General features: G+C 41.9%; 1 protein-coding gene across 2 annotated transcripts; it reads right to left on the minus strand.

Annotated features, from left to right (window-relative positions):
• Nucleotides 1-1,229: 1,229 nt before the first annotated feature.
• Nucleotides 1,230-9,783, minus strand: LOC136676351 (follistatin-A). Of its 2 annotated transcripts, none has more exons than XM_066653293.1 (6): nucleotides 9,589-9,783; nucleotides 7,994-8,185; nucleotides 7,141-7,359; nucleotides 6,114-6,338; nucleotides 4,406-4,636; nucleotides 1,230-2,410 (listed from the first exon to the last, which is right to left on the minus strand). In XM_066653293.1, exons 1-6 carry the CDS (start codon nucleotides 9,665-9,667, stop codon nucleotides 2,319-2,321), a joined length of 1,038 nt encoding a protein of 345 aa, XP_066509390.1. In that variant the 5' UTR covers nucleotides 9,668-9,783; the 3' UTR covers nucleotides 1,230-2,318. The 2 variants fall into 2 exon arrangements, with proteins under 2 accessions (XP_066509390.1, XP_066509391.1); XM_066653294.1 differs by lacking the exon at nucleotides 1,230-2,410 and adding an exon at nucleotides 2,629-2,720.
• Nucleotides 9,784-10,865: the final 1,082 nt, after the last annotated feature.

A 10,865-nucleotide genomic window follows, 5' to 3' on the forward strand; every position in this document is an offset into this window, starting at 1 on the left:
CACGCTTCGGAAAAGCTTCTTCAATGGGGGCCAAGTTGGGTCGGACAATGAGCTTCTACAGGAATAATGGCAAAAGCTATTAACCACCAGTAGGCATGGGATCAGTGGAACTGTTCCCTGGAGAGAGGAGATCCATCCAGGACCGTTTGGATGAGCTGGAGTGGTGTTTGTGGCCTACGTGAGTAGTACCTAGCTCCAGAAGAAAAGTTGGCTACAAGGGTGTCCACCACATTTTGGTCTTATACTACATACAGAGAGGCCTGAGCATTATATCACCACAGAGGTGCTCTCTGAAGTGTAAGATCCACCAACAGAATAATACCAGCTTTGTGAGGGTTCTGGCCGCTGGAGAACAGTGTGAAAGGAAGCTAATAAAACATGTAGAACAACTTCTGGATCAACCCCACACTCTCCTCCTTCTGAAACAGTCACAGGTCCATTTATGTTTAAATCACACAATGTGTGTTTATTACGTCCGATTGGTGAAGAACATCTCACTGCAAGAATCGCAAGTTGTTTTAATGATTTGTCTAAAACTTATACAAGCCACTTGTTAAATGAGGGAGTACTGTGTTGTTGGACCAGTCCAAACACAAGGGTGTTACTATTTGGAAGTTTTAATTACAACATGGGACTTCAGTTTTCTTCCTGTTGAAATCATGCTAATTGAAGGTGTGTACGCTTCCTTTAATTATTAGCAATGTTAGCCTTGCAGTCTCGACTTGTCTGAGCTGATTGTTTACATTTAGTGGAACAGGGAAAGTCCACTTTGGAGAGCCAACCCAGTAAACAAGGAACGTCCCTGGACGTTCTAAAAGTAGGTCTAAAAGTAGTCTGTCCGTCAAGGACATATTTTAAACGTCAATGGCCGTCCATTCCATCTTAATAAGTTAGTTAAGTGGTGACCAATCGATAACGTCAGTGGACGCCCAAAACGCGTTTTATACAAGTAATTTATTTCGGGACCAATTAATAACGTCAATGGACGTCCAAAATACGTCTAATAGTAGTCTTTTCAATGTCTGTGTTTGGACGTCTTTTCAACTTTCATTTTCAACCTTAAGAGAACGTTGTTTAGACGGCAGTCATTACGTTATTTCAACGTTGAATCAACGGCTAAATGTTTACTGGGAAAGTCATGAACCAAGAGCTAATGACAGTAGATTTATCCTTTTTTTTATTATTATTATTTATTGTTTCACTCTTCATATCTGTACAAATACCATCAAACTTTATATATACATATGACATTTACATTAAAAAAATACAAAACTATATATTTATAACTGAATCTTGTATTCATCTTGTGATGTCTGAAAATAAAAAAAGCCATTTTGAAAAACACAATGCCAGCAAAGGATAAGTGAGAAGATTTAGACTGATACTGGATCCTGTATCGTGAGCTTGGAGATGGCGCAGAACAACAGCCAAAAAAGTAATATTAATAAAATTAAACAAAATAAACAAAAAACAATAAAAACAAAGAAACAATAAAATAGCATAGACATGTTAATGGCACATTTTTGACAATCAAGTATCGGCCAGAGTTTCCGCTCTCGAGCTGAACACATGAAACCACTGAGGAAACGACGACAGCTTCACAAACCTCAACAAATGAGAAATGGCTCACGTTCAGAAATAAAAACAAAAACATGCTGCACTTTACAGCCAAACGATGGAGAACCATTGAGAAGATCCCTTTGGTCAGTTATAGTGAACAGTAAACAAAGCAGAAACAGGTTTATGTACATTGAAAGAGTGACGGATTCTTTTTTTTTCCCCCAATAAATAAACACACAGGCAGACATGCAGTTACATGTGAAATAAACATCTGTGGTACAGAATGGACAGCGACTGAAGCAGATTTACAGCGCCGGGAATGCAATTTACAGCTTGCAAGACTTTACATGACACTTTACATGGTAGCGCTTTTCTGTTTTCTTTTTAGGTGTGTATAGTTAATATTATTATTATTATTTTTTTTTTTTTTGAATTTTTTTAAACCTCACAATAAATAACACTGCTTCTCTTTGGACAAATATACTTCTTCATAATAAAAAAAAAAAAAAATGAAAGACAAGTCGAAACAAGTGAACACAAAATAATAACATGATAGAGATAGTAAGTCAGACATTGTAAATGTATAAATTATAAAACAAGAAAAACACTGTATAAATAAACATCTATCGGACTGAACTATATGTATACTTCCTTTTTTTCTTTGAAAAATAAATTAGCATACACATTTGTACAGTGTGGACATGTTTCGTTTTTGTATGTTTTCCACAGGACTGTTTTTCCATTGGTTTGGAGGCGGTTTATCCGTCCAGTATTGGCGATAAACGGATATAAGGGATGTAGTCCTGGTCTTCGTCGTCGTCCTCCTCCTCCTCCTGCTCTTCCGTGATGGCTATATGGGAGAATACATGGTAGCTGTTGTATGAATAATGACCACAACAGCGCAGAATCTAACTGAACGTTTGTCTGTTTTTTCTCCGCCTTCTGAAGACCACAATCTAGCTTTGTGTTTAGGCAGATTTGGCAGCAGCAATGCACTCTGCCCCCAACTACACCACCCCCCTCCCAACGAACCCCAACCCATTCTTCCCCCTCAGCCCACCCCAATTACGCAACAAGCTTTACATAATCAAGAAAGTCAGTACTGTGACAAGAGCGGGAGATCGGTGGGTTCAGTGGCTCAGGTCTAATTTCGCAGATTCCTGAAAGAGGACAAAAAAAAAAGTGCTTGTGTGTTTTAGGACTGGCTCTTTTTCTTTTCTACTCTAAAAAACCCAACTCTGACATAAAAAAATGGAAAAACAAAATATGCGGCTACTCGGCTAGCGTGGCGTCCCGTGCCATGAGATGACCTTAGTCAAACGGTCATCGTAACGGCACAGTTCTGAGGTATATCCTTCTACATAAACGGTGACATTGGGAACTCAAAGCAAATGAAAGCATAAAAAAATAAACAGTACACAGAGCAACAGAAGGAAATAAGCAGTCCCTCATGATCCATATGAACACGTTCACAAGACACCACCCATTCACAACCAAACCTGCGAAACAAAAACCTCCTGTCCATGTTAGACACGTACCACTAGAGTAGAAATGCTTGTCCTGCAAACTGTAAAATGCTTGTTTCATGCCATGAGGTGATCGTAAAGTTGGTCCCTTGGATTTAGTCTTACATGCACTACACGACCAAACACTTGTAGACACCCCAAATACCTACTTGCAGGTGCACCCACTGTGGAAAGGAGATGCTCTGGAGCAGCTGCACATAAACATTCTCAATGCCAAATGTAAGCTTTGAATGTATAAACGTCCCAGTGTTGCGCTGTGGAACAGTGGAGCTGTGAAAAGTCAGAAAAGTCCTTCCCAGAAGAGTAGAGGCTGTTACAGCAGCAGAGGGAGGACATGCATAAGTAAATGATGTGAGTTGGTGTCCACAAACGCTTGGTCATGTAGTGTACTTTATTAGCAGCACCTAGGGCTAGGAGCTTTCCACTGTTTTATTAATGTTCTTTTTTCAATTATTAATATTCTGGACAATAAAATTAATGTAAAAAACGAATGTATTCACAGGTACACCATACACTGGAATGTAAATAAACTGGTCAGTGGACCATCGTGGAAGTTGAGTAGGTAGTGTAAAGCGTGAAACAAGTTTAAACACCGGCGCCAATGTTACAATCACCTTATGTTTGTTAAGAACATGGATGCTACTGATTTCTGACCCTGGTACAGATTGGCAGGGCTGATAATGTCATGGGGACATAGTGCATTTTTTAAAATGATTGATTACAGCCAGAAGCAGCAAAAAAATTAAAATAAATAAAAAATCAAAGAAAACAATACAAACTTTAAAAAATGTACATGATTATCAAGAAATTAGCAACGTGACCATGGAAATTACAAGCTGTAGCGATATGATTATAAGCCGAACGTCTCTCGAATTCAACACTGCAAAAATTTTAATTTATTAAAAGAAAAAAAAAAAAAAAAATGAAGGCAGCCTGCTTGGGTAAATGAGACGTCACTAGAATGATGACAACATGTTAGCGGCAGAAGTTAGTCTGCTTGCATTAATATGGTTGTTATGCAGTAAATTAGTAGGTCAAATGACCCCCAAGAAATGAGCCCGCGATTACAGATCCTTTGTTTAAAAGTGTTTACATGGTGTTTACTTATTCATTTCAGGTGTTTATTTTTATTTGAAAAAAAAAGCCGTCAGCCCAAGAGGACATGCGAAAAAACCAAGTACTTCCCATTTGGAGTCCTTTTGTGTAGCTTAGATCTGACCAATGGAGGGCTTTTGCGAAGCAAGGGAAGGATGGGGTGTTTAAGGTGGAGGGAAGGAGGCTAGCACTGGATTGTCTTTTTTTTGCTGGGTGTTACTTACAGTTGCAAGATCCTGAATGCTTAACCTCCAGGAGGAGCCCCATGGAGCACGCGGCCTGCTTCATGGCGCACATGCTGGGGTACGAAGTGTTGTCACTGGCGCACACGGCTTCGTCCGAGCGGCTCTCTGGACACGACTCCTCGCAGAGGGCGCAGCGACCTCGGCCCATTCTCGTGTCCCACAGACACTTCTTCCCCGTGCTGCACTGGATGTCGTCACACGACTTGGCTTCTGCAAGTGCACAGAAACACACCTTCAGTTCATGGTCGAGCTGGGATAGTAAAGGAGAGAATATGGATGCAGACACGGGGGGGGGGGGGGGGGGGGGGGTTAAGACTCAAAGCGTGGCTGAAAGGTTTGCAAAGCAAAAATTGAAATCTAAGCAAGTAAAATTTACTTAATCTAGACTAAAAATCTAGTGTTACTCATTTGGAAATTGTTGTAAGGATATAATACGATTATTCAACTTATTTTTACCTACAGAAAGTGGCTTATTCCATCGGCAGAAATTTTTGCTTCTTTTAAGCGTCATTTTATGTTATTTCTTGAATTAAGCAAAAATTTCTGCCAATGGAATGGAATGGCCACTTTCTGTAGATAAAAATAAGTTAGAAATAAGTTGAATAATGGTATTATATCCTTACAACAATTTCCAAATGAGTAACACTAGATATTTAGTGTAGATTTAAGTAAATTTTACTTGCTTAGATTTCAATTTTTGCAGTGTGTTGGAAAAATGCTATGATTTTTCAGATCAGTATCTGGGCTGTGATTTTAACTGCAGCACTACATCCATTTATTGTAACTTGAGACATAAATACTGAGGATATTGTGGAAGACAGCCAGTTAGTCATGGGTGTGACGTGACAAATATTTAGAGTTTTGTTTTACTTCTGACTGGTTTAGCTCATCTACAGACACTTCACCAGCTCTGCGTTGTATCAACTGACTCTCTGAAGGGTTGAAGTGGTTTTATCATAAGTTACAGCTTCAAAAATCATTAACAGGGAGAAAATAGCCTCTTCTGTTGCTACCTTAGGCTCAGCACTGCTGAAATTGCACTATGTAAATATTGGAGGAGGGTAGGAAACCACCCCTCATTCCCTCCCTCCAATCTGCCCCTTGATTCTAGGACATAAACCCTACACTCTGTAACTCTAGTTGGAGACTAGGAGAAAATACTAAACCTTTCCTAGTGTTCCTTTAGGAGTTCTTGGGAATTAGACAAATATTGTAGTAAATTTTAAACGAATAACTAAATAATAATAATAATAAAAAAAGTCTTATATAATAATGACCCTTCGGTGATGGAATTAACAGCTCTTGTGAGGTAGAGGTTTCACAAAAAGTGTTTGGAAGGGCAGTTGCACTCTGTTTGTAAGAGGAGACAGGCCGGTGTTGCCAACATCAGGAAGCAATTAAGACACCCACGGCTTTTACTTTTGCAAATACTAATTGCAAACACTGTTGTCATGAGAGCAGCAGAGGTCAGAATTTGTTTGGAAAGTTGGCTTGGTTGCATATGCACATAAACCTCTAGCTGGAAAATAAGCCACAAAAGCCCACCTCCCACCCCCTCGCCACTCAATCCCTTTGAAAATCGACGTACAATAAGCTTCCTGAACTTTGTGTACCCCTGCAAACTTCACGCTCAACTGGGATCAACAAAAGCAACGGGATCAGGGTTGTTTTCCCACTGGTCACTCACTGATGCATTTCCCCTCGTAGGCCACGCCGATGGACCTGCCCAGTAAACACGTGGCTCTCCTTAAGTGGCAGGCGCTGGCGTACACGATGCCGTCGTTTCCGCAGAGATACTGGTCCGGCGACGTGACCTCGGGGCACACGCGGTTGCAGGTCACGCAGTAGGCGTTATTGGTCTGGTCCACCACACACGTGGAAGTGCCCGGGCAGAGCACATCACGGCAAGTCTCTGCGAATAAAAAAAAATAAAAACAAATGCAAACACTTAGGGCTAGTGTTTCAATCTCGTTTTCCTCATGCGTGTGCTGTGCCAAGTGCCAGCGGCTCTCCTTACACCCGCCCTGACGTTAGTGACCCCCGGGCGTAATCTCTCACGTTTCAGCTTTGGAATTTCAGACTTGGTACTCAGTTATTTAATTTAATTGATCTGGAGATGTTAGAACACAACAGTGAGACTGGAAATTTAAAGCAACACTAGGTAATCGTTTTACCTTAAAATAACAGCTTGTGATGATCCACTGAGCAGTGGTGGACAGAATAGAGACACTGCTGTTGCTACACTCTTTTCACTCTGTTGAAACTACACTATGTAACCTTTAAAGGAGGGTAGGAAGTCACCTACCTTAAAGTGGGTCCAAACCTCTTATGAATTCTATTAAAAAGCACTGTCCTAGGGGAAGTGGGGCCGGGTTGTTTTCCTACCCTCCTGTAGAAGTTACACAGTGCAGTTTCTGCAGTGCTGAGCCCGGAGTAGCAATGACAGAGGCTATAGTCTTCCTATTACAGCACAGTGAATCATCACAATGATTTTGAAGCTGCAGTTTTGAGGTAAAAGTAATACCTAGTGTTCCTTTAAAATGACTTTTAAACTGCAGGTGTTGTGTTTGGTTATTATTCTTTAGACTTATCATCATGCGACTGCTGTAGACAATTCAGAAAACAGCATGTGGGTAGTTTAGCTGTTGATAGTGAAGCATTAAAATGGCGCTATTGCTGTTTAAGGCGTTAGCTTAGATCAACACAAAACTTACTTTTGCATTTGCCCTGGTACTGCACCTCCAGGTCAGGTTGCCCCTTGCACTTGGACTTGAGCAGGGCACATTCGTCTCTGTAGGTTTTCCCGTCCGATCCGCACACCGGCCCCTTCCAGGTGATGTTGGAGCAGTCTGGAGCGCACACACATCGCGGCTTGCTTCTCCTGTTCATCTTGCATTTCTTCCCGGGGCCACAGTCCACATTATCGCACGTTTCTTTGAACCACACGGAGGAAGACGTTAGTCGTGTGACATTAAACGTAGACTGTAAACTTTTATAACTATGCTCGTTGGCTTAGAGGGATACAGCATCCCCAGTACTGGGCTCTGAAGAGTGAATGTAACCATTCAGCATCACACCAAACCCTCTTCTTACTAATGTTCTCACAGAAATGATCCAGCATCTGGTGTGAAGACCTCCTAGAAGTGTGTAGAAGCTGTTTTATTTCAGAAGAAGTGCTGGATGAGAGTAAGAACGTTCATCTGGGGTGACACCTGATCAGTCTGGACCAATCCGCTCAGTCCAAACTATAGCACCCTCGCAAATAAACTCGTTCTTAGTCGACACACTGCAACATCTGACCACTGTTAGCTGATACCAGTGGGGCACACTGCTCCCCAAGCAGCTACATTATTTACAGTACGTTAATACTGAACATATGACTAGCAGTGTCAGTATCAGCACTAGTATTAGCCCCGTTATCAGTGTATTTAGGGTTGAAATATTTATAGTAATATCCAGATACGTGTATTTACAGTAATAACACTAATATTAATGCATGGGATTTTTCGAGAGGGTTGTGCCCTCAGAAATCACACCTGCAGGACAATGCACCTCTGCGGGGCGTACCTTTACAGGGTATACAGTTGGGAGCTCCTCCGTTGAAGATGGTCCACCTGAACAGGGTGCTGTTGGGAACGTCTTCCTCGGTCCAGAAGGTGCCCAGGCGTCCACTCCTGCAGCACTCGTCTCGGCTCATCCCGGGCATGTAGAGCACCTGGCATCTCCCGTTCTTCCCCTGTTGGAGCCAGCAGTTCCCAGCTAAGAAAGACAGAAAGGGGTGGGGGGTAAGAAAGAGGAGGAGGTGGTGGAGGAGGAAAAAACAGAAAAGAGAGAAAAAAAAGAAAGAATGAAAAAACAGAAAGCCAGTCGCATTAAAGTCTGAAGCCAATGACCCAGACACAACACGTGCAGCCTGTATTAGCTGGAAGCTGCCCCGCTCCCCCTCCCCCTCGGTATTTTGTCTGATTTCTCAGTAATGCGACTGTTTTACACTTGCATGCCTGAACCCAGACAAACTCAACGGGGCTGCCCCCTTTCCGTCTCGGACACTTTTCCCTTCGCTCCTTTTTTTTTCTTTTTGCCCCCCTTTTTCTCGAGTGAAAGATTTCTCTCTCTCTCTCTCTCCCTCTCTCTCTCTCTCTCTCTCTCTCTCCCTCTCTCTCTCTCTCTCTCTCTCCCTCTCTCTCTCTCTCTCTCTCTCTCTCCCTCTCTCTCTCTCTCTCTCTCTCTCTCTATGAGCTGACAGACTCGAGCCTATTTACACAATGTGCAGTCTAGACTCGAGACACTTCCCCGGGCTCCCACTTGGACCAGACAGTTCAGACAGACAGACTGGGGCTCCTTGTCTTTCCCTCAGCGGACAGACAGGACCGAGACTGAGACTGAGACGGAGTCTGGGGTCGAGCCAAGCCAATGGACACCCCGTGCCATACCACCTTTACTCGCATTCGTGTCTGTTTTCATTAAAATGACATCGAGGCGCACAAGAGAAAACCGTAAAAAGGTGTCCAAACTTTTTTGGTTTTGGATGGGGGGCAGACGCAGGAAAAACACTGCAATCCCCGGAGCACCTGAGCACACCATAAACACCAACCCAGACACTTTGAATTGTGCTGTGACTTTGGGAAGATAACAAAAATAAAGCAGAAAATAAACAAGCAAAATGGCGTTTAAAAAATATCAACAAACGTGCGGTTTTTATTTTTGTTTGTCTGTTTTTATTAAACGTTTCAACAACCCTTTATTCTCGTTCTCACGCGCGGGTGTCACCAGTGGTCAACAATGGCTGTTAAATCCAAAACTGATACACTGACAGTTTATATGTGTTCCCTCGCTGAACTTCAAACAAAGCGTTTAAAGCATTAAACCAATGGCCTTCTAACCTTCAGACCTTGATGCACTGTAAACACACACCTGCCTCGGTGTCAGCAGCACTCAGTATTTACCACCGCACACCAACACATCACCGCAGAGGGGACACCAGGCTTAAAGAGGATAGTCTTCAGTCAATTACTGGACTAACTCCAGTCAAGTGTAAGTGCTGTAAACCCTCTCAGACCCCAGAGCACCAGAGTGGACAGTGAGAGAGAGAGAGAGAGAGAGAGAGAGAGAGAGAGAGAGAGAGAGAGACCTGGCAAAATCCACACGGGGAATTGACTCACCTTGCACTTTGTGGCGTGCAGAGAAAAGCCAGAGGCAGAGCAGTAAGAGCAGAATCCGCAGCTCTGGGACTGCTAGCATCCTCAACGAGTTCAGGGCAAAGTGAAGTGGAGGAAGAAGAAGAAGAAGTAGAAGGAGGAGAAGATCTGGAGCAGCAGCAGCAGCAGCAGCAGCAGCAGTAATCTGCTTAAGGAGGCAGTCCTGAATGAAATGCTTGTGTCTGTGAGTGTGCCACCTCTTTTTAAGTGTATAAGGGGGTCTAAGGCCGACTGTCTGTAGTGGGCGGGGCTAGTTTCACTCCGTGGGGGTGGGGACAGGGGAGGAGTTTGGTTTTCTTTTCTTTTTTCTTTTCTTCTTTCTTTTTTTTTTATTTAAAGCTTTAGCTCTAATCAAGTGACGTCTACTTGCAGCTTTACCGTAATTTAAACAGGTCTTTTATCAGTTACCTATAAATACCTTTGAATTATCTGTAGACGCCTAAACCTCAACTAGCAATAATCAGCAGTCAGTTTAGAGTTTAGTAATTAGCTACAAAAACATTATAAACGAGCTATTATTCATAACCACTTTAAAACACATTAATAAACAATTATTAAATGATTTAGAAGTACTTAATTATTTGGCTATTTAACCTTCAAAATGCGCTCCTAGGAATAAATACCTTAAAACCCACCAATAAACACCATTAAACATTTATAACGTGAATAGGAGACCTGTTGCTTGCTTAATAGTGAGCCAGTGTGGCACATATTTAAATAAAATCACATTTTTAAGCCTATGTTTATGGTTACTTTCTTTTCTTTCCTGTTTAATAACCAAAATCATTCTTATTTTTATTATTATTATATTATTAATACATTTTTTGTGGTACTTTTTTTTCTTCTCCATATAATATATATCATGTCATATCAGATGTATATGTGCTCACTATCTGTCAAAGAACAGGTCAGTGTTGCCATTTTTGTATGTTATAACTGCTCATTAATTTATTTTACACATAATATTCAGCCTCTTGGGTCACACTGAGGTGTATATTCTGGGATCCAGATTAAAGCAGAGATAAAGAAGAGAGGGCTCACAGGATGTAATGTAGACTAAGGTGCTGTTATCTCAGAGGAAGGAGATGATTTAAAGCTTTAGACACATTTCTTCTCACAGAAATTGGTCATACACCAGAAGAGAGGAAGAGAAGTCGAGCAGTCTTCCTCAGTGTTGAGCTGAGATTTACTCTGGATGCCAAACTCTGAACAGAGCAGCGGCACATTTTTAACACTTGTCT

This window comes from Hoplias malabaricus, chromosome X2 (genome assembly GCF_029633855.1).
Source record: "Hoplias malabaricus isolate fHopMal1 chromosome X2, fHopMal1.hap1, whole genome shotgun sequence".
Lineage (NCBI taxonomy): Eukaryota > Metazoa > Chordata > Actinopteri > Characiformes > Erythrinidae > Hoplias > Hoplias malabaricus.

Coding starts and splice junctions, on each gene's coding strand:
- LOC136676351 (XM_066653293.1), bottom strand. CDS start 9,667: ATGCTAGCAGTCCCAGAGCTGCGGATTCTGCTCTTACTGCTCTGCCTC. Junction 8,186..9,588: donor TGCACGCCACAAAGTGCAAG/GTGAGTCAATTC, acceptor TGTCTTTCTTAG/CTGGGAACTGCTGGCTCCAA. Junction 4,637..6,113: donor CTACGAGGGGAAATGCATCA/GTGAGTGACCAG, acceptor GTGCACTTGCAG/AAGCCAAGTCGTGTGACGAC.